This window comes from Ovis canadensis, chromosome X (genome assembly GCF_042477335.2).
Source record: "Ovis canadensis isolate MfBH-ARS-UI-01 breed Bighorn chromosome X, ARS-UI_OviCan_v2, whole genome shotgun sequence".
In the NCBI taxonomy this organism is placed as follows: Eukaryota; Metazoa; Chordata; class Mammalia; order Artiodactyla; family Bovidae; genus Ovis; species Ovis canadensis.
The window spans coordinates 136,116,465-136,143,663 of NC_091727.1; the positions used below are offsets into that span (position 1 = coordinate 136,116,465).

The 27,199-nt window shown below is 43.3% G+C and overlaps 1 protein-coding gene across 1 annotated transcript; it reads left to right on the plus strand.

Moving 5' to 3' along the window:
- Positions 1-337: 337 nt before the first annotated feature.
- On the plus strand, positions 338-26,049 carry LOC138930885 (nuclear RNA export factor 3-like). Its single transcript, XM_070291274.1, has 18 exons — positions 338-404; positions 20,231-20,375; positions 20,596-20,749; positions 21,355-21,438; positions 21,545-21,649; positions 21,773-21,853; positions 22,148-22,264; positions 22,382-22,489; positions 22,633-22,742; positions 23,318-23,354; positions 23,733-23,801; positions 23,884-23,939; positions 24,079-24,186; positions 24,307-24,365; positions 24,456-24,571; positions 24,675-24,717; positions 25,324-25,396; positions 25,968-26,049. The coding sequence occupies exons 1-18, from the start codon at positions 338-340 to the stop codon at positions 26,047-26,049; spliced, it is 1,614 nt and encodes a 537-aa protein (XP_070147375.1).
- The last annotated feature ends 1,150 nt before the right edge of the window (positions 26,050-27,199 follow it).

Here is a 27,199-nt window from a genome sequence, read left to right on the forward strand (position 1 = left end):
AAGTGACTTAGCACACTTTAGAAGTGTCCATGAGCTTGATGCCTTTGTACTTGATGGGCAGAAAAGAAGACACATACTGGAAATTAGGCCTATTCCTGGAGCTAATCCCACATGAATTCCACAGCCCCCTATGTGACCCTATCCTTAAAGAGAGTGTGCCAGGGCCCAGAGAGTGAACAGAACAGCTGCCCCTGGACCCTCCTGGTCAGGACTCCCATTTGCTGCCTTTCATACTGATCAGTCTTCCCATCCCACAAATCATACTATTTCACAGTCTAACTACACCTTAGTCTAAGCATCTACCATGGACTCAGTTTCTTATAGATCTTTGATCAGCATGGAGACCAGATACTGTGGAAAAGATGAGTGGAAGGATGCCGGGGTCCAGCCCCCGTGGATCCAGGGTAATTCGAAGTGGGAACGGAATCGGCGTCTTAGGAAAAAACTTATTTGATTACAGATATATAGAGAGATTAGAAATGGATAGTGTAGTAGGAAATAGTGAAGAAAAAGAGGCTGAATAACTTGGTTTACGTGGAATACCAATCACCACCTACGTAGGCCACAGGCATCTTTCTGTTCTCCCAAAGGAGAGGAGGCACTGAGGCCTCCCTGGTCCAATCTTAGAAGCCCAGGCAAAATTAGCAGGCTTGGTGAGTACCCACGTTCCAGATGGGAATTCAGCCAGAAGGGGAAAGAAAGAATGACATGGGGGAATCAGTCTTTCCAGAAACTGATCTCATTTCTTTATTTTTCAGGTTTGCTTATATACTTTTTGTTATACATAGGGATGAATACAGAGTCACGCGGGGGTCAGCAGACCTGACCCTTGTCAAAATCAGGTGCTTCATATAAATGTATACAAAGGTCTTATGGGTTTTACATCATCTTCTGGCCATTAGGCTTGCTGACATTTTATGGCCCTTTCTGATAACGATCAGTCAACCAGAAAACTTATTTTTTCCAGGGGTGATTTTTTTCTTAAACCAGGCACCACCCTCCAAATAAAGTTGCATTCCTATAGGGTGAGGGTGTAGTGGGTTACAATCAAGAAAGGAATTTACTTAGCCTAAGGTTTAACATGATTAATCTTAAAGGTTAATATTTATTTCTCCTATATGCTAGTTATATTCTTTATAAGGGCAGGGAATATGGAGATTTAGCAGCAAATATTGGCTCAACAAATGAAAAACCCTTTACCAATATAATTTTTAATCAACCCACTATACTATACTAATAATTTTGTAACTTCTCAAAAGAGTCTGTATTTAGAAAGTTTTAAAGCATCTCATGCCTCTCACAGTTGGGAGGCTGTAAACAATCACATGTGGCTGGACGAACCCCCTCATGTAGGCTAGAGAACCTTCAGAGGAGTTTGTAAGTTGAAACACTCTTGTCACGCCCAGGAATTTTTATTAACTGGAGCTGCAAGTTAACTCCTTCTCCGAGAGAAACGGTGATGGGGGAGAGCCCCCCGTAAAGTCAGAGGTGTAGGTGAGAGCATAAAACACACTCTGGTTTTGGGGGTAGATGCTTGGGAACGGGGAGTTTCCTGAGGCTTGATCCCACCTTTGCATATGCCGAAGCCTCCTTCCTCATGACCTTTGCCATGGGCGGAGTTCCTCACGCTGGCTCCCAGCAGAAGGACTTAAGAAAATCTGCATTGCCTTCGCTGGGGGTGAGTCAACCAATTCAGGACCATTCTGCTGTCAGGGTTCTCTAGCCAGACGACTACCAGGAACATATCTGTAGCCAAAGTTGGGTTTTTTCCTTATTGCAGTTTGGCAGAATGCACCCTGTAGATTCCTTAAGAGGACATTAGAAATTAAGCATTATGGGACTTGGATGTGTGTTAGGTGACTTTAGAGAGGGTTCATATTGCTCCTTATTTAATGCTGTCAGGAAGCAGGAGTGATTCTATGAATGAGTATATTAAGAAATTTTGACTGAAATGAGAGAACAATAGAGCAAAACCAAAACTATAATTGGTAAAGAAGAATCAGTCACTCGTATTCAGCATTAGAAGAGGGTGTTTGGTCATTTTTGTAGTTTGCTTAGTGATCTCCCACCCCCAGCATTATTGAGATATAATTGACATAACATTGTGTAAGTTTAAGGTACACAACATGAAGTTTGATATATGAACATATTGTGAAGTGATTACCACAATAACGTTACTTAACACATAACATCAGTCTCACAGTTACCATTCTTTCTATGTGTGGCAAGAATATTTAAAGTCTACTCTCAGCAACTTCCTAGTATAGATAACAGTATTATTAACTATAGTTACCGTGCTGTACATCAGATCTCCAGAACTTATTAATCTTATAAACAAACTTTGTAATCTTTGATCACCATCACCTATTTCCCCACCTCCAATCCCTGGCAACCACCAGTCTACTCTCTATTTCTATAAATTTGTCTGGTTTAGATTTTACATATAAGTGAGATCATAAAGTATTTGTCTTTCTCTGAGTTATTTTACTTAGCATAATGCCTCAGACTTCATCCCTGTTGTTGCAAATGGCAGGAATTCCTTCCTTCTCTTGGCTGAATAATATTATGCTAACACACACACACACACACACACACACACATAACATTTTCTTTATTCATTTATCTGTTGATGAACACTTAGTTCCTCTGAACTACATGCTCAGATTGTTATCTGAGGAACGATTATGCAGGTCATTGCTGAAGTGACCTGTGTCCTCAGTGGAATCCTCCTCAAAAGTGGAAGAGTGTGAATTTTAGGTGAATCTTCAGGCAAGATATTTGGAAACTTCAGCATCTTAAGTCCATTGTGTATTGCTACAACCTATGACAAATTGTGAATTCCATCTTTGGTCCCCCTTCACATATATGCCTGGAGACTGCAATTGTGGTAGAGTCACCAGATGACTCAGTTCAGTTCAGTTCAGTCGCTCAGTTGTGTCCGACTCTTTGCAGCCCCATGGACTGCAGCATGCCAGGCTTCCCTGTCGATCACCAACTCCTAGAGCTTGCTCAAACCCATGTCCATTGAGTCAGTAATGCCATCCAACCATCTCATCCTCTGTAATCCACTTCTCCTTCTGCCTTCAATCTTTCCCAGCATCAGGGGCTTTTCCAATGAGTCAGTTCTTTCTATCAGGTGGCCAAAGTACTGGACCTTCAATTTCACTTTCTTTATGGTCCAACTCTCACATCCATACATGACTACTGGAAAAACAATAGCTTTGGCTAGACAGACCTTTGTTGGCAAAGTGATGTCTTTGCTTTATAATATGCTATCTAGATTGCTTTTCTTCTAAGCAGCAAGTATGTTTTAATTTCATGGCTGCAGTCACCATTTACAGTTATTTTGGAGCCCAGGAAGATAAAGTCTGTCACTGTTTCCATTGTTTCTCCATCTATTTGCCATGAAATGATGGGACCAGACGCCATGATCTTAGTTTTTTGAATGTTGAGTTTTAAGCCAGCTTTTTCACTTTCCTCTTTCACTTTCATCAAGAGGCTCTTTAGTTCCTCTTCACTTTCTGCCATAAGGGTGGTGTCATCTGCATATCTGACGTTACTGATATTTCTCCCAGAAATCTTGATTCCAGCTTGTGCTTCATCCAGCCCAGCATCTTGCATGATGCACTCTGCATGTAAGTTAAATAAACAGAGTGACAATATACAGCCTTCATGTTCTCCTTTCCAAATCTGGAAACAGTCCATTGTTCCGTGTCTGTTTCGTATTGTTGTTTGTTGACCTGCATGCAGATTTCTCAGGAGACAGGTCAGAAAATCTGGTATTCCCATTTCTTTAAGAATTTTCCACAGTTTGTCGTGAACCACATAGTCAAAGGCTTTAGCGTAGTTGATGAAGCAGAAGTATATGTTTTTCTGGAATTCTCTTGCTTTTTCTATGATCCAACAGATGTTGGCAATTTGACCTCTGGTTCCTCTGCCTTTTCTAAAACCAACTTGAACATCTGGAAGTTTTTGCTTCATGTACTGTTGAAGTCTAGCTTGGAGAATTTTGAGCATTATTTTGTTAGCGTATAAGATGAGTGCAGTTATGCAGTAGGTTGAAAATTCTTTGGCATTGCTTTTCTTTGGGATTGGAATGAAAATTGACCTTTTCCAGTCCTGTGGCCACTGCTGAGTTTTCCAAATTTGCTGGCATATTGAGTGCGGCACTTTCACAGCATCATCTTTTAGGATCTGAAATAGCTCAGGTGGAATTCCATCACCTCCACTAGCTTTGTCCATAGTGATGCTTCCTAAGGCCCACTTGACTTCACATTCCAGGATGTCTGGCTCTAGGTGAGTGATAACACCTTCATGGTTATCTGAGTCATTAAGATCTTTTTTTGTATAGTTTTTCTGTGTATTCTTGCTACCTCCTCTTAGTATCTTCTGCTTCTGTTATGTCCATGCCATTTGTATCCTTTATTGTGCCCATCTTTGCATGAAATGTTCCCTTGGTATCTCTAAATTTCTTAAAGAGATCTCTAGTCTTTCCCAAGCTATTGTTTTCCTCTTTTTTTTTGCATTGATCCCTGAGGAAGGCTTTCTTATCTCTCCTTGCTATTCTTTGGAACTCTGCATTCAGATGCTCATATCTTTCCTTTTCTCCTTTGCTTTTCGCCTCTCTTCTTTTCAGAGCTATTTGTAAGGCCTCCCCAGACAGCCATTTTGCTTTTTTGCATTTCTTTTCCATGGGGATGGTCTTGATCCCTGTCTCCTGTACAATGTCATGAACCTCATTCCATAGTTCATCAGGCACTCTATCTATCAGATCTAGACCCTTAAATCTATTTCTCACTTCCACTGTATAATCATAAGGGATTTGATTTAGGTCATACCTGAATGGTCTAGTGGTTTTCCCTACTTTCTTCAATTTAAGTCTGAATTTGGCAATAAGGAGTTCATGATCTGAGCCATAGTCAGCTCCTGGTCTTGTTTTGCTGACTGTGTAAAGGTTCTCCATATTTGGCTGCAAAGAATATAATCAATCTGATTTCGGTATTGACCATCTATTGATATCTATGTGTAGTGTCATCTCTTTTGTTGTTGGAAGAGGGTGTTTGCTATGACCAGTGAATTCTCTTTTCAAAACTGTTAGCCTTTGCCTTTGGTAATCAAGCCAGTAGGGTATATCTGCGATTTCTCATGTGAAGTGACATTTAAGCTGAGATCTGAGGCTAAGGAAGCTTTAGCCAGCAGAAGAGGAGAGAGTGGAGACAAGTCAGACATAACCAAAGGAAATATCCTGTAACCTGGTTCGTCCCTTTGGAAAATCCAAAGTGGAAATCCCTTACCCTGTACTCCATCATGCCAGGAAAAACGTTGTGAAATTTACAGGACAGTTATAGACAGTATGTACATGGATCCCTTCTGCCCTCCTTGCTCCCACCTCAGACATAGGCTAATCAGCAGCCCCCTAAGAGGAGTCATATTATTACTATGATTTCTATCTGGAAAACCACAAAGAAGAAGAAAATCGTTAGACAAAGCAATTTAACCATGAATTTATTTTATATGTTCTTTTTAAACTTTTAACACGTTTTTCATTCCATTTCCCTAATAATCCATTTTTCACTGGATAAAATTCAAAAATTAGATGTCTGTGCCACCTGGTGAGCATATCTGGAATGGCAGCTTGTCTGTCACTTAGCAGGAAGCCTTGGAAGGAGGAAGAGCACAACGTGCCCATCACACGGAAATCTCTGGAAGATTTTTGTGGCAAATGAAGCATTAAGAGTGAGTCAGAGACCAAGTACATTAAATCTAAGGGCAAGAAATTCTCTTCAGCCCCTCCCTCCCAATTATGACAAGAAATGTACATATATATGTGATTGAGAGAAGGGTAATGCAAAAATATATAAATTTAGATATATACACTTAAGTCACATACATATGGATTATCTTTGCAATGAAATTCCCAACCAGGTATGTATCATAATGTTATAAAATTTTACATCAGCTATTTTTCTGATTTCAAATTAAAATTTTTATTTTGAAAGCTAATGAAGTTCAGGAAGGTTTATTTATTAGAAAAAATATTATTCTATATTTTTTATCTTCTTACATAGCAAGATGTACACCTTTTGTAATTTAGTTTACATTCCCCAGAGATACTTCTCTGTGTGAAGTACTATATAAACAGGTTTACATGAACACATATGTTCTTAAAATTTTCCTCACTATATATGTATATATACACACTGTTCTTCATATGTTATATGTTTATGTATATATGCATATATAAAATGCATATATAATTGTTTAAGCTTTATAGGTTTATAATACATAGTTTTTATTTAAGCTATTTCAATAGATTTGAATGACACAATTTTTACTAATCAGATTTATTTATATAGGATAATATTAAACAGTTGCTTATAAAATGTTTTTCCTATAATTCATATGCGTTTATATATGAGAATTTTGGAGGGAATAGAGAAAGATGTTTTTTTTTTTTTTAACTTCTCCTAAATTTCTCTAATAAGTTTGAACAGAGATAAAAGCTTTTCTTGCACCACATATCCAGTTTTTAGTTTTCCTAGTGTCAATGCCATGCTGATACAACACTCCTTCCCATATCTTGGTCTTGAAGATGAGGTCAGTGAAATCTAATCTTTGGGTATAGGGCCCCAGGGGTTGAACTATGTGAGGGATCTGCATGGGGCTCAGGTCAAAGCAGAGGAAACTAGCCTCCATGAAGGGAAGGAAATGATCATTTATGGAATTATTTTAGGTCAGATACACTTTACATGGTGTCTCCTATAAGCAAACAAATATTCAAATATTTTCCCCATTATTCATCAATGTAGAATTTGGTTTAAAGTTTTCTTACATTTTTTCCTGAAGTCTTCAAGGCTTTGAGTCTAGAATTCCCAGTGGACTAATAGTTGATGCAATCCTATGTGTTATACATTTTTTTCTATTATAGCTGTATTATTCTTAAATTTAAAAATCCATAAATCTAAAGCAATTTCTATACTATCAAAAGAAAAAAAATCCAAAGATTTAAAAGCTGAGAGTCAATATTTCAAACAATGCTACAGATTTTGTGCTTATATTCAATAATTAAAAGGACTTTTACTTATCAGCAGAAAAAGGGACAAAAGATAATCGCAAATAACTCACCTAAAAAGTAAAATGCTGTCTCCAAAAACATCTGGAAAGATGACCAACCACAATAACTGAGGAAATGAAAGTCTGGAGTTGTCATGATAAGTGAAAAACTCAATTTTTAGAAAACTGTGCACGTTAAATCACTTCAGTCGTGTCCAACTCTGTGTAACCCTATGGACTGTAGCTTGCCAGGCTTCTCTGTCCATGAGATTCTCCAGAAAAGAATACTGGAGTGGGTTGCCATGCCCTCCTCTAGGGGATATTTCCCACCCAGGGATCGAACTCGTGTCTCTTATGTCTCCTGCATTGGCTGGCAGGTTCTTTACCACAAGCGCCACCAGAGAAACCCACAGAAAACTGTATGTATGTGATTGCAAATTTTAGAAGGATGTACAGTATCTAAAATGACATAAATACACAAATATTTTAAGTTAGGTATCCAGTTCAGTTCACTTCAGTCGCTTAGTCGTGTCTGACTCTTTGCGACCCCATGAATTGCAACACACCAGGCCTCCCTGTCCATCACCAACTCCTGGAGTTCACTCAAACTCATGTCCATCGAGTTGGTGATGCCATCCAGCTATCTCATCCTCGGTCATCCCCTTCTCCTCCTGCCCCCAATCCCTCCCAGCATCAGAGTCTTCTCCAATGAGTCAACTCTTCACATGAGGTGGCCGAAGTACTGGAGTTTCAGCTTTAGCATCAGTCTTTGCAATGAACACCCAGGACTGATCCTAAAGGGATGGACTGGTTGGATCTCCTTGCAGTCCAAGGGACTCTCAAGAGTCTTCTCCAACACCACAGTTCAAAACTATCAATTCTTCAGCGCTCAGCTTTCTTCACAGTCCAACTCTCACATCCATACATGACCACTGGAAAAACCATAGCCTTGACTAGAGGGACCTGGTATACACATTACTTAAAGAATGTTGCCGTCCATGGGGTTGCAAAGAGTCAGACATGACTGAGTAACTTAACTGAATTACTTACAGAGAAACACATCTGGAGTGTTGAAAGGGTAACGGGCAGGAAGGCCAGGGGTCTCCAAACGGAGGAGATAGGCTGCAAGTGGCAGACATTTTTCTCTCTCTTAAGCGGCAGGAGGAAACAAACTAGAGATATTTTCCCCCTTCTCTATACAAATTTAAAAGGAGGTTTCTCTTAAAATGCTGTGTTGCCATAATGACACCTGGTTTCACCAGAAGTTAACTATTCTCAAACCTAGAGATAACCAACGCATTTTTCTTATGGAAATGTTTGTCTTAAGCTATGTTAATCTACTATGTATTTACCCCAAACTCTGTCTTCAAGTTGGTTCCGCCTAATGGCTCAGAACCTACTTGACAACCAGTATGTTATACTCAGATATTGTTTCCCTAATCTATGTAAACAAAACTATTTGTTTGGTAATCTGCCCCTCTACAAGGTTCAAGTTAACCATTTTATGGCCTGGGATGAATTGTCTGGTGCCAAGATTATCCCAAAATGCATCTTATGGGTGAGGGGCCTGGTGCCATTCTGAGTTTTAAGACATTCCTTTCTTTCATTAACAGACTGCTAGTGACTATATAACATCCAGCTGAAGACTAGCAGGCAGGGTACTGTTTCTGCCCACTTCTGATGTCTATGTCAGAAGCTTTCTCTATCTCCTTTATACTTTAATAAAACTTTATTACACAAAAGCTCTGAGCAATCAAGCCTCGTCTCTGGCCCCGGATTGAATTCTTCTCCTCTGGAGGCCAGGAATCCTGGCGTCTTTTCCTTCAGCAACAACCTTTCATCTTGGGGGCTCATCCAGGATCCTTCAGGACAAGGTAAGGATGCTTTGAGCTCTAGTTCTTTGTTCTCCTAGTGAATACGTTTTCTGCTGTACTTTACTAACTCTGCGGTGTGCTTGTGTGAATGAATGAAATGCCCTGAGCGAAGCAAGTGAGGAGCCCTGCTCTGCGGTTCCACGGTGATCTCTTACACCTTATGGCAGAAACTGTCAAGGGTTTATACCGACCTGCCAATTCCAAGAGGCACTCAATGTTTCCTTCAGGAACAGACCAGAAATGGGCAAAGTGTGTGGACTGAACTCTTCTTTCTCAGTCAAACTTTTTGGTCTCTTTGACCATTTCATAACTCCTTTGGATCATAGATTTTCAAGGGACTTGTGATCTATGCTGTTACTGTGTACTGTGGCTTAGGTCCCAATCTTGGATTGGTAGTAAGTGCCTAGCCTCACTAGGAATCAGAAGTTTGAAAGCTAGATGGAGCTCTAGCTCCAAGAACATCTCTGAGGTTAATGGTTACTCAGATTGGGACTGCAATGGGATTTTTCCTTTGGTAATGTTGGCTCTTAGTGGACCAGAGGAGGCTCTTATACTGGTGTGGTGATGCTTGGAAGGAACATCTCAGTATTATGTTCGTATTGGTCTTATTGTGGTCAGGAGTATACTCAGGGCCGTGCACAGGCACTCAGGCGACGAATGTTTCCCAGCGGTTTAGCTTGGGAGGCATTCTGGAAGGTTACTCTGATTGCACCCCGGGTGGCATCAGAGGTAATGGTGAGGAGCTGGACGGCAGTTAGGGATGCCATCAGGTCTACCCCTGGTGCATCCCCACCCCATCTCAGTGGTAGAACCAGCAGGGATGATGCCTGCATCGGTAAGGGACAGACTAAGTCCGACCAGGAAGGAAAAGCTTTTGGTGTAAAGTCTGTCTACACCCCCATCTAGAGCAGGGAGGGACGCCTCTGGTAGAAAGATGGAGCTGGTCGCTTTTTTTCTCTCTTACAGATGGAAGGTAACAATTCCAGCCTAACTCATTTGAACTGTGTCCTGAAAAACTGGGATAGATTTGATCCCCAGGGCTTAAAGAAGACACACCTGGTCTTCCTATATGATACCACATGGCCACAGTACCCACTGGAGGATGGCGAATGGTGGCCAGCTGGAGGGTTTCTTAAGTATAATACAGTTTTACAGTTAGACCGGTTCTGTAAAAAACAAGGGAAATGGGTAGAAGTAGCATATGTGTTGATCTTTTTCTCTCTGCAGAATAGGCCAGACTTATATCCTAAGGGTATAGATTTGGGTGTGAAACCTTCAGTTCCCTCCTATCCTCCTACTTTGCCTCCGTACCTGGGGCTCCAAACTGAGCAAACTGAAAGCCAGAGAACCCCCCTCAGAAGGGTTGCCTTTGTCTCAGTGGAAACCCAAACTGAGATTCGAACTGCCCACATGCAGGCCCAAACAATTCCTGTCTCAGTACGACCTCAGACTACTCTGGTTTCAATAGAAACTCAGATCATCGAAGTAGAGATGAGATGGAGGACAGGAGACAAAGAGAAAAGTAAAAAGAAAAACAGGTTTCTCCAGTCTGTCCCTGGGATCATATGCGCAGAACAGCCAGAGAGACTGAGGAACAGCCACACAAGCTCCCGTCCTAATTACACCTGAGGAACCCCGGGTACTGATAACTGTGGGGGGCCAATCCGTCAATTTCCTCTTAGAAACTGGGGCAACTTTGTGCTTACTGAAGCCCCTGGCCCACTTTCTTCTCAATCCGCTTCCGTAATGGGACTGTCTGGATGAGCCAAAAGGTATTATTTCAGTTATTATTTATGTTGTAGCTGGGATTCTGTGAGTTTCTGATTGTGCCAGTCTCCCTCACTCCTTTTGGGAAGGGATATACTGAGTAAGGTCCATGCCTCTGTTTTCATAAGTATGGAGCCCTTCCTTTCTCTCCCTTTAGTTGAACAAAATGCAAATCCTAGAGTATGGGCTGATGGAAAATCTGTGGGTTGAGCACAAAGTGCTATTCTGTAGTTGTCAAGCTCAAAGACCCACACTTATTTCCACATAAGAAGCAGTATCCACTGAAACCTGAGGTTAAGGAAGGGTTAAAACCCATCATCGAAAATTTAAAGGAACAGGGACTATTAATTCCCTGTAACAGTCCTTGCAACACTCTTATTTTGGGTATAAAGAAATCAAATGGTAAATGGAGACTAGTTCAAGACTTACGTATAATAAATGAGGCTGTAGTTCCTTTACACCCGTGGTGCCTAATCCTTATACTCTATTGTCTGAAATTCCTGAACGAGCCAAATATTTCTCAGTAATTGATTTGAAAGATGCCGTCTATTCAGTGCCTTTGGCAGAGGAAAGTCAATTTCTATTTGCCTTTGAAGACCCTACGCAGCCAACTTCTCAGTTAACCTGGACAGTTTTGCCCCAGGGATTTCACGACAGTCCTCACTTATTTGGACAAAGTTTGTCACGGGATCTCCAAAACTTTAATAGCTCCGAAGCAGTGGTGTTACAATATGTAGATGATATTTTGCTCTCTGCTGAGACAGAAGAAGCTTGTTCACAAGCCTCAGAAGATTTCTTAAACTTTCTGGCAGGCTGTGGTTACAAGGCATCAAGAGAAAAGGCTCAGCTTTGTCAACAATCTGTTAGATATCTGGGCCTAATCATATCAGAAGGGACTAGGGCCATAGGCCCTGAGAGAATTAAGCCTATACTAAATCATCCCCTACCTATGACTTTCAGACAATTGAGAGGATTTTTGGGAATCACAGGTTACTGTCGCATTTGGATTCCGGGTTATGGGCAACTTGCCTGGCCTTTATATAAACTTATAGCTGAAACTCAGCAGGCCCAAACTGACAAACTGGTTTGGTCACCAGAAACTCAAAAGGCTTTTAAGGTTCTTCAAACTGCTCTCTTGCAAGCTCCAGCTCTGAGCTTGCCCACAGGGTCAGAATTTAATTTGTTTGTCACTGAAAGAAAAGGTATGGCCTTGGGAGTTTTGACACAACTCCGAGGGCCTCACCAACAACCCATTGCTTATCTAGGCAGAGAATTAGATGTAATTTCACGTGGGTGGCCCCACTACCTAAGAGTAATTGGGGCAATGGGTTTATTAGCACCTGAAGCTTTAAAAATAATTAATGGATGAAACCTTACTGTCCTGACTTCTCATGATGTGAGTGGAATCTTAAATTCTAAGGTTAATATTTGGATGACAGACAGTAGGCTTCTTAAATATCAGTCATTGTTGTTAGAAGGACCCGTAACTAAGCTTGAAGTTTGTGGACATTTAAATCCTGCCACTTTCTTTCCTGAGAAGGAAAATGAAACACCTGATCACGATTGTTCCCAGTTCCTAACTTTAAACTATGCAGCTCGGGAGGATCTAATGGATACCCCATTAGACAATCCTGACATGGAAAGATTTACAGATGGCAGTTCTTTTGTTCGGGATGGAAAGTGTAAAGCAGGTTAAGCCATGGTGGCTGCTGAACAGGTTTTAGAAGCAAAATCTCTCCCCCAGTGAATTCAGTGCTCAGTTAGCGGAGCTTGTGGCTCTGACCACAGTTCTAGAGTTAAGCAAGGGGCAGTGAGTAAATATCTACATGGATTCTAAGTATGCTTATTTGGCTTTACATGCTCATACTGCAATATGAAAAGAAAGACAGTTTGAAACAGCAACAGGAGAACCTATTAAGCATTTCAGAGAGATCGAGAGACTTTTAACTGCTATATGTTGTCCTAAAGAAGTAGCTGTTATGCATTGCAAAGGGCACAGCAGGGATGGGAGTAAAGTAGCTGAAGGTAATCAGCTGGCTGACTGTCAAGCCAGAAAATTGGCACTTTACAAAACCCCTTCACTGCAGATGCCTTTGATCTGGACAGGTCCTATGGAACAGGAAAAACCACAAGATACTGAGGAAGAATTAGATAGATATGAGAAAAGAGGAGCAAAGATTACTGATAAAGGATGGTTACAGTCCAAGGATGGACGAGAAATAATTCCTGAAAATGCTCAGTGGAAAATTCTTAAGGGTTTACACCAGAGTTTTCATTTGGTTGCAGAGAGTACTTATCAAATGGCTTCTCATTTGTTTGAAGGTAAAAATGTAATGAAAACTTTAAAGAACATTATCAAAAGTTGTGAGGTTTGTCAGAAAAATAACCCAAAGACTGAGAAGCTAGCATTATCTGCGTTACAACAAAGTGGAAAGTATCCTGGAGAGGGCTAGGAAATTGATTTTACTCACAGGTCAAAAGCTAATGGGTATTATTGCTTACAAGCTTGGGTGGATACTTTTACTGGATGGATTGAGGCTTTTCCCTGTCATAGTGAGCAGGCTAAGGAGGTTATAAAGATTTTAATCCATGAAATTATCCCCAGGTTTGGGCTGCCAGGGAGCCTTCAGAGTGACAATGGCTCCGCCTTTAAAGCTGCTGTAACTCAGCGGGTGTCTAAAGCTCTAGGAATAGAATATCACTTACACTGTTCCTGGAGACCCCAATCCTCGGGAAAGGTTGAAAATGCTAATGACATTATCAAAAGACATCTGCGCAAATTAACGCAAGAGACCCAGGACAATTGGATTAAAGTCCTACCCATAGCTTTAATGAGGGCTCGAACTGCCCCCCAAAAAGGGGGGACTGTCCCCCTTTGAATGTATTTATGGAAGGTCTTTCTTATGCACAGACATTGTTATACACCTTGAAGCCTTGGAATTAACTAGTTATGTAACTCAGCTCTCAGCTTTTCAACAGGCATTAACAGACTCCGGGAGACAACTCCTGACCCCGCCTCTGAATCAAGCAAGCCTCTATTTGAGCCAGGAAATGAGGTCCTCATAAAAACATTGGGATCTAGGGGCCCATCCCTCTAGCCCCTCTGGGAAGGCCCTTACCAGGTTATTCTCTCTTCTCCCACAGCTGTCAAAGTGCCAGGAATTGATTCGTGGGTACATCACACTCGAGTTAAGAGGTGGCACCCTGACCAGAACTAAGTGACTTCATTTTATGTCTTTATTTTCTATGCTCTGACTTTGTACTTTTCAGATGGGCCTGATAATCTATGTGAGCCTACTTCTGCTGACTCCAAAAATCCTGAGTCTGCTGTTTGATCCTCAAGACAATGCCTTCCTGTCCTGGGCTCACTCCTACGCTGCATTCCACAATCGGTCTAACTGCTGGGTCTGCAGAGCGCTCCCCTCTTCATCAGTGGAAGGCTTCCTGTGGTGGACATCTCAACTTTAAGAAAAAGACGTTCTCCAACTCTGCAAATAGCTTCGACAACAATCATATGTGATGCCTCTTCTTCATCTGATGACATCTAACAACCCTAAAATGGACTGGTGCAACATGTACTTTAACTATGGACATAATGTGACTTTTAATTTTGATTATACACTGTCTCGGTTTAATGACTATTTCGCTACACATAAGGCAAATAGGCCTAGATCTAAAGGTTTTTACCTGACGTTTATCAAATATGGGATGAGGTTATATGGCTAACTCCTGAAAAAGGACATCTAATATCTACTGCCCCTATATGCTGCGAACAAACAGAGCCATCCCCAAAAGTTAGCCAACAACTTAATTACAATAATTGGAAACAATTGGGATTTTTGCCTCAGGAAATATGCAACATAATCATTCCCGTGTTTTCCCACCCCAGTTCAGGTGCTCCCTTTGTGTGGCCAGGCGCTAATTGGGACTGGATATCTCAGTCACGCTGGCTTGCTCCAAACGGGACTTATTGGATATGTGGCTCTTACCTATGGGCATGGCTTCCCCCTGGTTGGATAGGGAGATGCACCCTAGGTCTAGCCTTTACTCACGGCTTTGTATTTTCAGAGCTCCCAGAAAAGCCTGCTAATTTACCCCACCTTATAACTCGGCGGGCAAGGTCTGTATTTCACTGGTATGATTATTTGGCTGCAGTCTTTGTTCCCTCTTTGGGAACTACAGATGTTATGCTACGAGTGGATGCTTTGACTAATTTCACTCAACAGGCATTACAAGATTCTCAAAAGGCTATTTCAGCTCTTAATGCTGAACAAGCACAAATTAGAAAGGTGGTTTTACAAAACAGATTGGCTATAGATATTCTGACAGCTGCTCAAGGAGGAACGTGTGCTATTATTCATACCCAGTGCTGTCCCTATATACCTGATATGAGCACGAAGGTTACTCATTTTACTAAACACATGAACAGGATGATTGAGGCCATGGATACTCCTGAAGCCTCAATTGCCTCACTTTGGGAGACATTAACTAGTTCCTCATGGTGGACAACTATCTTAACTACAATAATTCTGATTTTTTTTTTTTTTTTTTTGCTGTTTGCTCCCTGCATCTGTAACTGTGTAACTGGATTTATTTCTAGTCGCATGAAAGCTTTTAAGTTACAAATGGTTGCTCAAACTCCTGCTACTGCTGCAGCTTCTTCCAACTACTATTTGGGGCCGCTGGATCAGAAATCCTTAGGATGAGGGTTAGGAGAATATGTTTCCTCACTAATTTAGGGACAACGCCCCTTCTCAGCTCGGAAGCAGTTATGGAATGAGAACGATGCCCCCTTTCCCTAGGCAACAAAATTCTCCTAAAAGAAAAGGGGGGGGATGAGAAGGTAACAGGCAGGAAGGCCAGGGGTCTCCAAACGGAGGAAATAGGCTGCAAGTGTCAGACATTTTTATCTCTCTTAAGCAGCAGGAAGAAACAAACTAGTAATATTTTTTTCCTTCTCTATACAAATTTGAAAGGTTTCTCTTAAAATGCTGTGTTGCCATAATGACATCTAGTTTCACCAGAAGTTAACTATTCTCAAACCTTGAGGTAACCAATGCATTTTTCTTATGGAAATGTTTGTCTTAAGCTATGCTAATGTACTATGCATTTACCCCACAGTATGTCTTCAAGTGGGTTCCACCTAATGGCTCAGAACCTACTTGACAAACCAGTATGCTATACTCAGATATTGTCTCCCTAATCTATGTAACCGAAAGTATCTGAATGGTAATCTTCCCTTCTACAAGATTCAAGTCAATCGTTTTATGGCCCGGGATGAATCACCTGGTGCCAAGATTATCCCAAAATGCATCTTATGGGTGAGGGGCCTGGCGCCATTCTGAGTTGTAAGACATTCCTTCCTTTCATTAACAGACTGCTAGTGACTATATAACATCCAGCTGAAGCCTAGCAGGGGGGCACTCTTTCTGCCCCCTTCTGATGTCTATGTCAGAAGCTTTCTCTATCTCCTTTATACTTTAATAAAACTTTATTACACAAAAGCTCTAAGCAGTCAAGCCTCGTCTCTGGCCCCGGATTGAATTCTCTTCCTCCGGAGGCCAAGAATCCCGGACTTTATGGCAAATAGATGGGGAAACAGTGGAAACAGTGTCAGACTTTATTTTTTGGAGCTCCAAAATCACTGCAGATGGTGACTGCAGCCATGAAATTAAAAGATGTTTACTCCTTGGAAGAAAAGTTATGACCAACCTAGATAGTATGTTCAAAAGCAGAGACATTACTTTGCCGACTAAGGTCCGTCTAGTCAAGGCTATGGTTTTTCCTGTGGTCATGTACGGATGTGAGAATTGGACTGTGAAGAAGGCTGAGCGCAGAAGAATGGATGCTTTTGAACTGTGGTGTTGGAGAAGACTCTTGAGAGTCCCTTGGACTGCAAGGAGATCCAACCAGTCCATTCTGAAGATCAACCCTGGGATTTCTTTGGAAGGAATGATGCTAAAGCTGAAACTCCAGTACTTTGGCCACCTCATGTGAAGCGCTGACTCTTTGGAAAAGACCCTGATGCTGGTAGGGATTGGGGTCAGGAGGAAAAGGGAATGACCGAGGATGAGAAAGCTGGATGGCATCACGGACTCAATGGATGCAAGTCTGAGTGAACTCCGGGAGATGGTGATGGACAGGGAGGCCTGGCGTGCTGCGATTCATGGGGTGGCAAAGAGTCGGACATGACTGAGCGACTGAACTGAACCAAGAATTTAGTGAATCTGTGCATATAGGGAAATCAACCCAATTCCTTGGAGCTCAATTCCAGTCTCTGTTGCTCCAGGTAGCATCTGAATGACTCCACAAGCTCCAGCACCTCAGTAAGCCTCAGCAACCTTGAAAAGCTGGTGATTCTGATATCAGAATCTCCTTGTGAGGAATACATGAAAGAATAGATGCAATGTAGCAAGTACAGAACTTTTCCTACCTCTGGCACTCACAGTTCTCTGGGTCTGCAGAATGAAGGAACACGGTGTAATGTAGCAGATGCAGAATCTGGCATAGAGGGTTCTCTGTGTTAGTAGCTATAAGTACCCGGGTCCCCAGTGTCTCCTAACACCTCTGTAGGGGTGGTTTAGTTGGAAACGTTCCCTGGGTGTTAAGCTGGTAGAAAACCCAGAGGGGTGTTATTATAAGAAGTTAAAGCTCCTCTGGCCCCCAGGGCTCTCCTCCTCTATGCCCTTGGGGAGAGGACTTCCTGTAAGGACTCCATCTTGCTTGGCATTGATAGAGAGTTTGGGGCCTGCTCTCTCTTTGCTTGGCAACCTTCCTTGATATTCTCCAAACCTCCAGCTCCAGACCCACACATTCTCTTCTAGAGAAGCCTGTGAGGACAGCAGTGACAAATCTCTGCCTTCAGGCTACCCTATGGGTGAGTCACTCTGCATGAGAACTTCTTTTCAGATCTCCGCAGGACAGGAGGGTTTCTGGGTTCCCTTCTCAACCCCAAACCACAGGACCCCTAACCAGCCAACCCTCTTTTAGAGAAAGGTGGGAGAGAGCCCAGGCTGACTGTTTTCTACTCTTCTGAGGAAATGGGCTCTCACACACCCATTCCGATTGCAGGTGAGAAACTTCCCCTCCTATGGAAATGGCCTTGGCTAAGGAAAATGCATGAGTAATGTGATCTTCTCGGGTCTAGGGTTTGAAGAGTGGGGATGGTAACCTAGGTAAAGGGTGGGATTGTGTAAATTAATGTTCTCTGTATTTATACTAGAGGTTGGGGGGGGACGGAAACCCCACCATTGCTACTGAATATTGCATTAACTAGTCAGGGTAAATTGTATTAGTCCTTAGTTTTTGAGGCTTGCTTTTTTGCCTAGCATATGACCTATTCTGGAATGTTCAGTCAGTATTTGCTATGTGCATTTTTCTATGTCAATTAAATAAATTTGTTTATTTAAGTCACATGTAAAAATCCTCTCCCTCTAGCTGAATTTTTGTTTGCCATTGTATTTGTCACTCAGTGAGATATGTTAGTTTCTCACTGTGAATGTGGATTTGTCCATTCCCTCTTATTTCTGTCAGGTTTTATGTTGCGTATTTTGGCTCTATTTTAAGACATGCATACAAATTTAGACTTTTGTATTAATATCTTCTTATTGCATTGAACCTATCATCATAAGGAAATCTCCCTCTTTCTCTTATAATGTTTCTCTTTAAACTATACATTTTCTTTTACTAATATGGTTATACCAGTTTTCTGTAGATTAATGTGCACAAGATATACATTTTGTCATTTTTTATTTTCAGATTTCCTGATGATGAAATTTCACATGTTTCTCTTTCAAGAATGTTTGATGAAATGTTTCTTGTCCAGTCTGAAAACATCTGTCTTTCTATTTAGAATATTTAGCCTGAATCTTTTAATGTAAAGATAGATGTAATTTGCTTTATGTGTATCATATTGCTACATATTTATTTTGCTGCTTCTAAGTTCCTTTTCCTTTCCTTTGAAATAGTTAATATTTTGTAACTATCAAATTCTTAATTGATGCAGATATCTAAACATTCTTCTGCTATTCTTGTAGTGCTTACCCTTCATATTACAATGTGCATTTTTGCCTTTTAACAGTCTGGTGTTGGTGCATGGTAAGTCGCTTCAGTTGTGTCCAACACTTTGGGGCATCACTGACTGTAGCCCACCAGGCTGTTCTGTCCATGGAATTCTCCAGGCAAGAATACTGGATGGGGCTGCCATTCCCTTCAGCAGGATATTCTTCCAACCCAGGAATCAAACCCAGGTCTCCTTCATTGCAGGTGGATTCTTTACCATCTGAGCCACTAGGGAAGTCCTTTCACAGTCTAATATTAGTTAATTAGTTCTTTAAAACTCCTCAGACAATTATGGGACCTTGAGATACTTTGATCCCACATACTCTCTCCAAATTTATTGTCAGTCATTTTCATTCTCTATATATGTGAACCCCCAGAAAATATTGCTACTATCATTTTATATAGTTTGAATTTGCCTACTTGTTTAAATTTGCCTACATATTCACAAATGACATTGGTCTTTCTTTCTTGTATCTATGGGACTCCACTTGGGATGATATTTCTTCTGCCCGAAGAAGAGCCTGTAATATTACTTTTAGTTTGAGTCTTCTGGTCACAAAATTTCTGACTTTTTGTTACATCATGGTGAAACGAATACATTTATTTTTTAGGAATATTTTTCCTTAAAATTTATTTTTTCTCCAACTAACATTGTTATCCTAAGTTGATATCTTGTTACTTTTGGAAACTTCTCAACCAAGTTCTCTTCAAATATCATTTCTCTACTTTTCCCTCTCCTTCTCTCTGGAATTCACCTTAACCATGTGTTCGGTATACTCACTGCATCACCTTTAATTCTCTACACCTCGCTTTTGGTATTTTCCATATTATATGTGGGAGGAGAAGGGGACGACAGAGGATGAGATGGTTGGATTGCATCACCGACTCAATGGACATGAGTTTGAATAAACTCTGGGAGTTGGTGATGGACAGGGAGGCCTGCGGTGCTGCAGTCCATGGGGTCACAAAGAGACATGACTGAGCAACTGAACTGAACTGAACTGATATATCTTTCCAGGCTCCATTCTGGATATTTTCATCAGACTTATCTTTCATTTCTCTAATTCTTCCTCCAGTGAGGCAGACCAGCTTTAACCCTTGAACATCACACTAGGGTAGATTTCAGGGTATGTTTTATTGTCCCCCTAGAGCAGAGCAGGGAAGTGAGACTTGGGGATTAAAAGTCACTGGTCCCACGTCACCTAGCCTGAACCAAGTAGAGCAGGATCTAACATCACAGACTACACTCTAGATCTAGACCCTTTCTTCTGTGCCTGTTTTCTTGGCTGTGAATGCTCTACACCTCTCATTTCCTGAAAAGTGGAGCCACAGTGAAGTCTCTCAGCCTTTGTTTTTAGCACAGTGATGTATTTCTGTTTAGATTACACAGTCAGTGATATTTTTTCCTTAGCCATGATATTTACCCAATACTTCTTCTGGTATTGGGACCATTGATCTGTTGTTGTCAATTTTAGAGCACACTGATAAAGTGAACCCTTTACAAAGAAGAACACGAAGCTGGAGTTTTTACCGAAGGCGACGCAACTATTCATCTGAACACGTCACTTCCCAGCAGCAGCAAGATTCAGGTGATGTTCCCATGGACATCCAAGCAAGATAGTAAGTGACTAGTCGGCATGACTTACATGTAGCAACCAGTGAACAACAAAACCTTGTAGTTAAACATGTTATTCTTCTCTCCAATCTGGAAGAGTGAGGAATGATGGGATCTGGCTAATGTTTAAGCACTCTTTATTGCAGCTCTGATATCATGTGGGAAAATGTGGAGAAGACTTTCTAAGTCTATATGGACCACTTTCTTCTCTCCACTTCCCGACAGTGCTCCCTATGCTGTTCCATCCCGTCATCAGAGAAGCAGTTTTCAGAAACAAGACCAAATACATATTAATATGGAGACAAAGCAAAAGCCTCCAGAGAGAAGAATGGAGAGAGGCAGACAGAATGAGACCGTGGGGAGCTGGTTCAAGATCATTGTGAGTGTCCTGGCTAAATGGAACTGATATGTAGAAGATGATAGAGTCATGTTGGATTTGTGTAGAGATGCTGGGAACTTTTCTGAGGCAGTGGTGTTGGTAATGTATTGTTATTACTGGGGACTATCTTCTTAGATCATCTAAGGGTGAGTTCAGAGAAGCAATAGAAATGAAACAGACTGACTGCAAGAAGGAGCATGGGAGAGGTTGACTAAAAGCAAAGGAGGAAACCTACTGCCAGGGAGATGGAGCACTTCACACCAGATCACACAGTTTAGCTCAAGCTGAGTGTGGGAGGAGGTTGAGTCTCTGGGGCCGATGTCAGAGTGGCAGGCCAGGTCTATCTCACATGGATCTCTTGGGACTTTATAAAAGGAAATACATGTGAAATATATATATATTTTTTTCAGGAAGTGTATATGAATGGAAAGAAACTATATTTAGCAAATCCATGCCTTGTACAAAGGTTAGCGATAACAGATATTGTCCTGTCTTAATTATTTAAAGCCTGAAAATAGGTTCTAAAGTAAGACACAGGTGGGTCTTATCTTAACCTTGGATTCTATTGCATCAATTTTGTTTCCTATTTCTTCTTTGGCCCCTAGATTCCCTTTGGTATAAAATACGATGAGAAGTGGCTGCTGAATTTGATTCAGAAGCAATGCAGTGTCCCCTTCATTCCAGTCGAAGTAAGAGAGGACATGGAGGCAATGAGAAGAAATGGGGTAGATTGCAGGCCCAGAAGAGAAATGGCTCTGGTCTCATATTCTGCTTCTCTTGTCACTCTCCCTACAGTTTCACTATGAGAAAATGCAGGCCCAGTTCTTTGTAGAGAATGCCAACATTGCCTGTGCATTGAAGAATGTCAATGGCAAGATTTTCAATGAGGATAATGAAAAGGTGTGTGTCAAGGGCATGAACAGGGCTGAATAGGGGCAAGAGGGAAAGAGAGGGGCATGGTCTTGCTTGATCCCATGCACAGATTTCCTGGAGCTTACCCAGCACCTCTTGCGTTCTCTACAGATATCTATCTTTGTTGAGCCCTGTGATACACCCAAATCTGTGAAGAAAGCACTGAAGTCTGAAAAGGTGGAGCAGATGAAGGTAATGCAGATTCAACACAAGCTGTGCACTGATACCCAGCCCCACCTCTTCCCCCTGCTCACCCTCAGACACAGAGCCACTGAACCCCATCCTTAACTCAAGCTGACCATGAACAAACCATATGATGTCCACCAACAATCTCTTGACATCCAGAGACTCCTCTTTGGCCCTGGTATGGCTGTAGCAGTAACTGTAAGGCAGATGAGGGTAGAGGGTCTGTCCGGGAAGGACACTCGGAGGTGATATCATGGGGATGGGATAGTGCCGGAGGTGCACCAGCCAGGGCCCTCTCAGCCTGTGTTTCCCTCCTGGTTTCCTGGAGACTTGATGATCTGTGATATTGGAATGATATGGAACCATAGAAATGACATGCCTGCCTCCCTGCACATCCATCCAGGGATCAGGTCCAAGGTGAGGACCTAGGCCCAATGTTGAGGCTGATGGTGAGGACTGGAGAGATTAGATAGAAAAGGCATATTGGTCTCAGATATCCCCTTTGGGGTCCTCACTCTTCTTTCTTCATCATAGCTTTTGTCCTTGGACCAGAGCAACAAAAAACCCTACATGGTGCATAGCCTGTCCACCATTATGGAGAATGCTTCCCACACCAAGAACTGGAATCTTTCCAACATTGAGGTGAGGTGGAGCACTCAGATCTTCCTTTAAAAGGGATGTGGGAAGGCTTATGGGGTGGTGACAGATGAAGGGAAGTGGATTTGTAGGGAAAGGATGGTGTCGATGGCAGAGCCATCTAGTCCATGGCTTCCGCATAATTCCAGGTGAAGTCTGCAGGGGAGATGGACAAAGGTCAACAGCTGGAACCAGGAAGGATGGGGGCTGACAGAACCGCCATGTGCACCACCTCCCCTGATAAGTCAACCAACATAAGGTCTCTCTCTGCCTTGTTTCTGCACCCTTATGTCTCTCTCATCTCTCCCCTCCTCCCTCCACTCCATGTCTGTCTTCATCCCCCTCCCTCCTTCCTGAGTCCCACCTCACTCACCTCCCTGTCACAGCCTCCTGGGTCAGCCCTGGTGTTTGTCCTGACTTGACAGAGTGCTGGACAGCCTGTGATGTAGCAAAGCACTGGGCTCTGCCCCCACTCCCTCTTCTCTCCATAGCCTTCAGGGAGCCCGTGAGGAAGGAAGGAAGGGCGGGGAGGCAGGCCTGGCAGACTGAATTTGAATTGCTGGTCCTTGTGGCACTGGAGAAGGGAGTCAGGACAGTCTGGCTGGGAGCCACCCAGGGGAAAAGAGCAGGAAGAGGAGTGGGAGGAAGGGATGGAGGGGACAGCCTTCCTCTGGGTCAGTCCATGGAGTGGTGACCAGGGCCCTGGAAGCCTAGCGTACTGCACTGTGGGTGGGGGCACACACAGGGCTGTCATTGCTGTAAGTGACCTGCTCCCACGAGGAGGGCCACGTCCACATTTTCACTGGCTTTTCTCTTTTGTCTTGATTTTGGCAGCACCATCCTGGAGTTGTTCCCCAAGTTACTAAGCTTGGTAAGTGTATCCCTTTATCACAGAGTCCTCTAACTAGCATTGACAGTGCCCTCAAACTACTCGGAAACATGTTAGGACCTGTCCAAGTTCCATTTCTGAACCCTTACAAGGCCATTGACCCTTACATGTCCTGCGGGAGGAAGAGTGTATCATCCTCTGCGGGAACCTGAAAAGGCCCTGGATCTTCTTCAACCATGTTCTCCACAGGCTTTGGGGACCCATGGAGATGACAGACATGTAGTCCTGCCCCTGACATTTCCAGGACCCTTTCTCCTCTGACCACAGACCCCCACCCCATCCTGGGCCCATTCTTTCCCCTGATCATCCAGCACCACATCCTGGACAGCAGGATGACTGACTTCCTCTTCCCTCCCCTAGGATGGCCAGGAGAAACCCTCAGGTTCTAAGTGTGCTATTGAAGTCCCCAAGTACTTACCAATGTGCAAGGTGAGCATGGAGGATCCAGCAGGGTTCTAGGTGGTATGCAAGGGGGTGTCAGCCCTGGTCCTGAGGACTGTTTTGATTCTAGGGAAGCTTCTTTGGATCTGAAGAGCTAAAGAGTCTAATCCTGCAATTCCTGCAGCAGTAAGTACCCCTGGGAATCTGAGCAAGGGGAGCCCTAGGACAGGGAGGCCACCCAAACTCAGGTCTGCTCATGGGAGTTTTCAAGTCTCCTGTGAACTCCATACAACAGAGCTAGACTATCCTCACTGTTCTCCCTCAGGTATTACTTGATCCATGACTATGGGGACCGCCAGGGACTCCTGTGTGCTTATCATGAGGAGGCCTGCTTCTCCCTGACCATTCCATTCCGCCTCAAGGACCCAGGCCCGTGAGTATCACAGCCCAGAATCCTTCCCCGGGCCATGTGGTTCCCCAGCAGATGCAGGGCAGCTCCTGCTGACACCTGTGCTGGCCGGCCCACCACCCACTGTTCCTCTGTGTCTCCTAGAAGCAGCATGTGTGCGTACTTCAAGAGCAGCAGGAATATGAAGAAGCTCAAGGACCCCGGTGAGTGTGGTGGGAAGGCTGGGCGGGAAAGGGTGGTGAGTGGAAGATTCATAGGGTCCCTGACCTTTGCTTGCTTCCGCTCCCCCGCAGATCTACGGTTCCAGCTGCTGAAACACACAAAATGTGACATTGTGCAGGCCCTCTGTGGGTTGCCCAAAACTCAGCATGACTTCAGGTCCTTCATGGTGGACATGTGGTTCCAGACGGTGGGCACCTGCTTCCTGCCTTGTTGGGAGCAGGGGTGGGAAGCTGCAGATGGGGAGCAGTCGAGTTGAGGGGTGACTGAGTACCTGCACTCTTCTCTTTCAGGAAACAATGCTCTGCTTCTCTGTGAATGGGGTGTTCAAGGAAAGTGAGTGTTCATGGATCCCTCCCAGACCATCCACTGCTCCCTCCCCTGGCTGGGCTCCCTCCCTCCCTCCTTCCAGCTTCCCTCCCCTCCCTTGCCCTCCATTCCCTCCCCTCCTCTGGACTCCCCTCCCTCCCTCCCCTTCCCCTTCTTTTCCTCCCCTCCCCTCCCTTTCCCCTCTGTGATCTCCAGCCCTCAGTTTTCCCACAGACAACCCAGGGCTGAACTGCATCCATGTCTGCCCTGCCCACCCTGGGCATTAGGAACACAGGCTGAGGAGTTTTGTGGCTCCCATACCAGATCCTTACACTGAGAACTTGGGCCAATACTTAACCTCGCAGTTTCCCCATACACCCACATCTTGGGCAGTTGAGAAAAATGTATCCCATGAACTTGTGAAGTGGTTGTCATGGGAACATGTTACTGGGAGCAGACCGTCCTCCAGTTGGCCTACAGTTGCCCTCCCCATTCCCAACACCCAGGCTCCCCAAGTGAACAACTGACCCCTCAGCATGAGTGTCAAGTCAGACCCTGACTGGGGACCCCTGTGGGAACCTGTAAACACATGGGGCTCTAAGGGGTACTCTTGTTTATTGTTTGTTGTTGAAGTAGAAGGAAGGTATCCTGGCTGTGTGCGTGCCTTTAGCCGGACCTTCATCACTACTCCTGCCACCTCTTCCAGGTAAGAGCTGTGTTGTGGGCAGGATGGCCCAACCAGCCTGGTCTAAGGGCCCTGGGCATGTGGTGGTGCAGACCTTAGGCTGACTCAGTATTGTGGAAAGCCAGCAGGGAGCTCCAAGGAGCAGTCTAGCCTAGTGGTTAGGAAGAGCATGGACTTTCTCACTGGCACATGGGTTTTCTCCTTGAGCACATGGGTTTTCTCCTTGACCCAACACTCATTCTCTCTGTGACCTTGGTTAAGTCACAGGGCTTCTCTGTGACTTGGTATCGTCTTCTGAAAATGGTGACCAGACTGTACACTCCTGTACTGTAGTGTACTGGCCTGCTGTTCAGGGTAGATGCGAAGTTGTCCCTGGGTTGGGGATCAGGCTATCCACTGAGCGAAGCTGGTAGACAATCTCTCTGAAGGTGGGCTCTGTACAAGGGGCAGAGGAACCAGTCAAGGAGCCTGGGGACAGACACAGGAGGGGGATGGAAGGAATCTGGTTGCTGAGTGCCAGTGGGAGCAGATCATTGTTGGGAGTGTGGGTCGGTACATCTGTCAATTGTCTAAGAGTCTGTATTTCCTCCAGTTTTTGTATTGTGAACGATAAGCTGTTTGTGAGTGACTTCAGCCCGGAGAAGACAGCCTGTGCTCTTCATCCCAAAGCCTAAACCTCTCACCCCCATGCCCACCTTCTCCTTGGAGCAACAGGAAATGGGGCAAGATTTCTCCATCTAGTCTGGGATGAACTTCCAGCAGTCTCAAAAGTGATGCTGAAGATCATACTGCACATACATACACACATATACTCATTGCCTTGGAAAATCATTCATTGTGTTCAATTTTGTGGCGAGATGAAGTTTAATCAACATGTAATTGACAGCATATCTGTGTGTTTATGTTTCTCTTTCTAGGTCTCCTCTAGCCCAATCACCCCCTTCTCACTAGTATAAATTTTTCTTCAGCTTAGACTCCCACTGGATTCCAATCTCGGGACTCAGTAATCCAGAAAATGATAGATAAGGAAGGATTGCTGCCAGGTGGTGAAAAATTCCAGAAAACTTTGACTGAAGCCATTATACCAAGATCCCAAGTTCCATCCCTTCTTTCCCCTTGCTGAACACCCTTGTCTGAGGCTCTCATGGCTGACATTCTTATCTGGCCACCCGGTTCCATCCATCTTCATTTTTAAGGAAAAGAAGTACATTTTGCAAACAATAACAGATGTCTTGGAATGGCTTGTTTAGTATGAATCCAGTTCTGTTTGGAAAATTCTATGTATATCACAGCAATTCCATATGTTGTTGACCCCAAAGCTACATCACATTCATTGGTGTATCTCTTCCCCCATAAATGTAGGTTGACTGGTTCCCACTGTAGAGGGTCCCTCCCAAGGAGCTGAGTGTTTACCTCAATCACCCACCTCTGTATCAGCTGCCCAGTTCTTCTCCCACCCTCTGTCCGTCATCCCATGACTGGGACACTGGATACAGCTGTCCAGACTTCAGTCTCCGCCCATTCCTCTTAGAACCCTGCGTTTCCCTATGCTGCTGATTGCCGATACACTATTGCTACCTGGTGATTCATTGTATGGAGGCTCTGGAGTATGTTTTACCAGCTTCTTTAACACCTATCAGATTTCATTTTTCAGACAGAATTAAAATTACTTTATACCTAATTCAATATGCTGGCTTTTAAGGGACAACATTGTATTTTTTTTTTTTTTTGCTCTTTAAATAAAATTCTTTGTAGAGAATTCGGATACTGGAGTTATTCTGGTGCTACCTCATGACAGAACCTGACAGCAGCTTGAACAGGCAG

Coding starts and splice junctions, on each gene's coding strand:
- LOC138930885 (XM_070291274.1), top strand. CDS start 338: ATGGAGACCAGATACTGTGGAAAAGATGAGTGGAAGGATGCCGGGGTC. Junction 405..20,230: donor CCAGCCCCCGTGGATCCAGG/GTAATTCGAAGT, acceptor TGTCAATTTTAG/AGCACACTGATAAAGTGAAC. Junction 22,490..22,632: donor GGAATCTTTCCAACATTGAG/GTGAGGTGGAGC, acceptor GCATAATTCCAG/GTGAAGTCTGCAGGGGAGAT.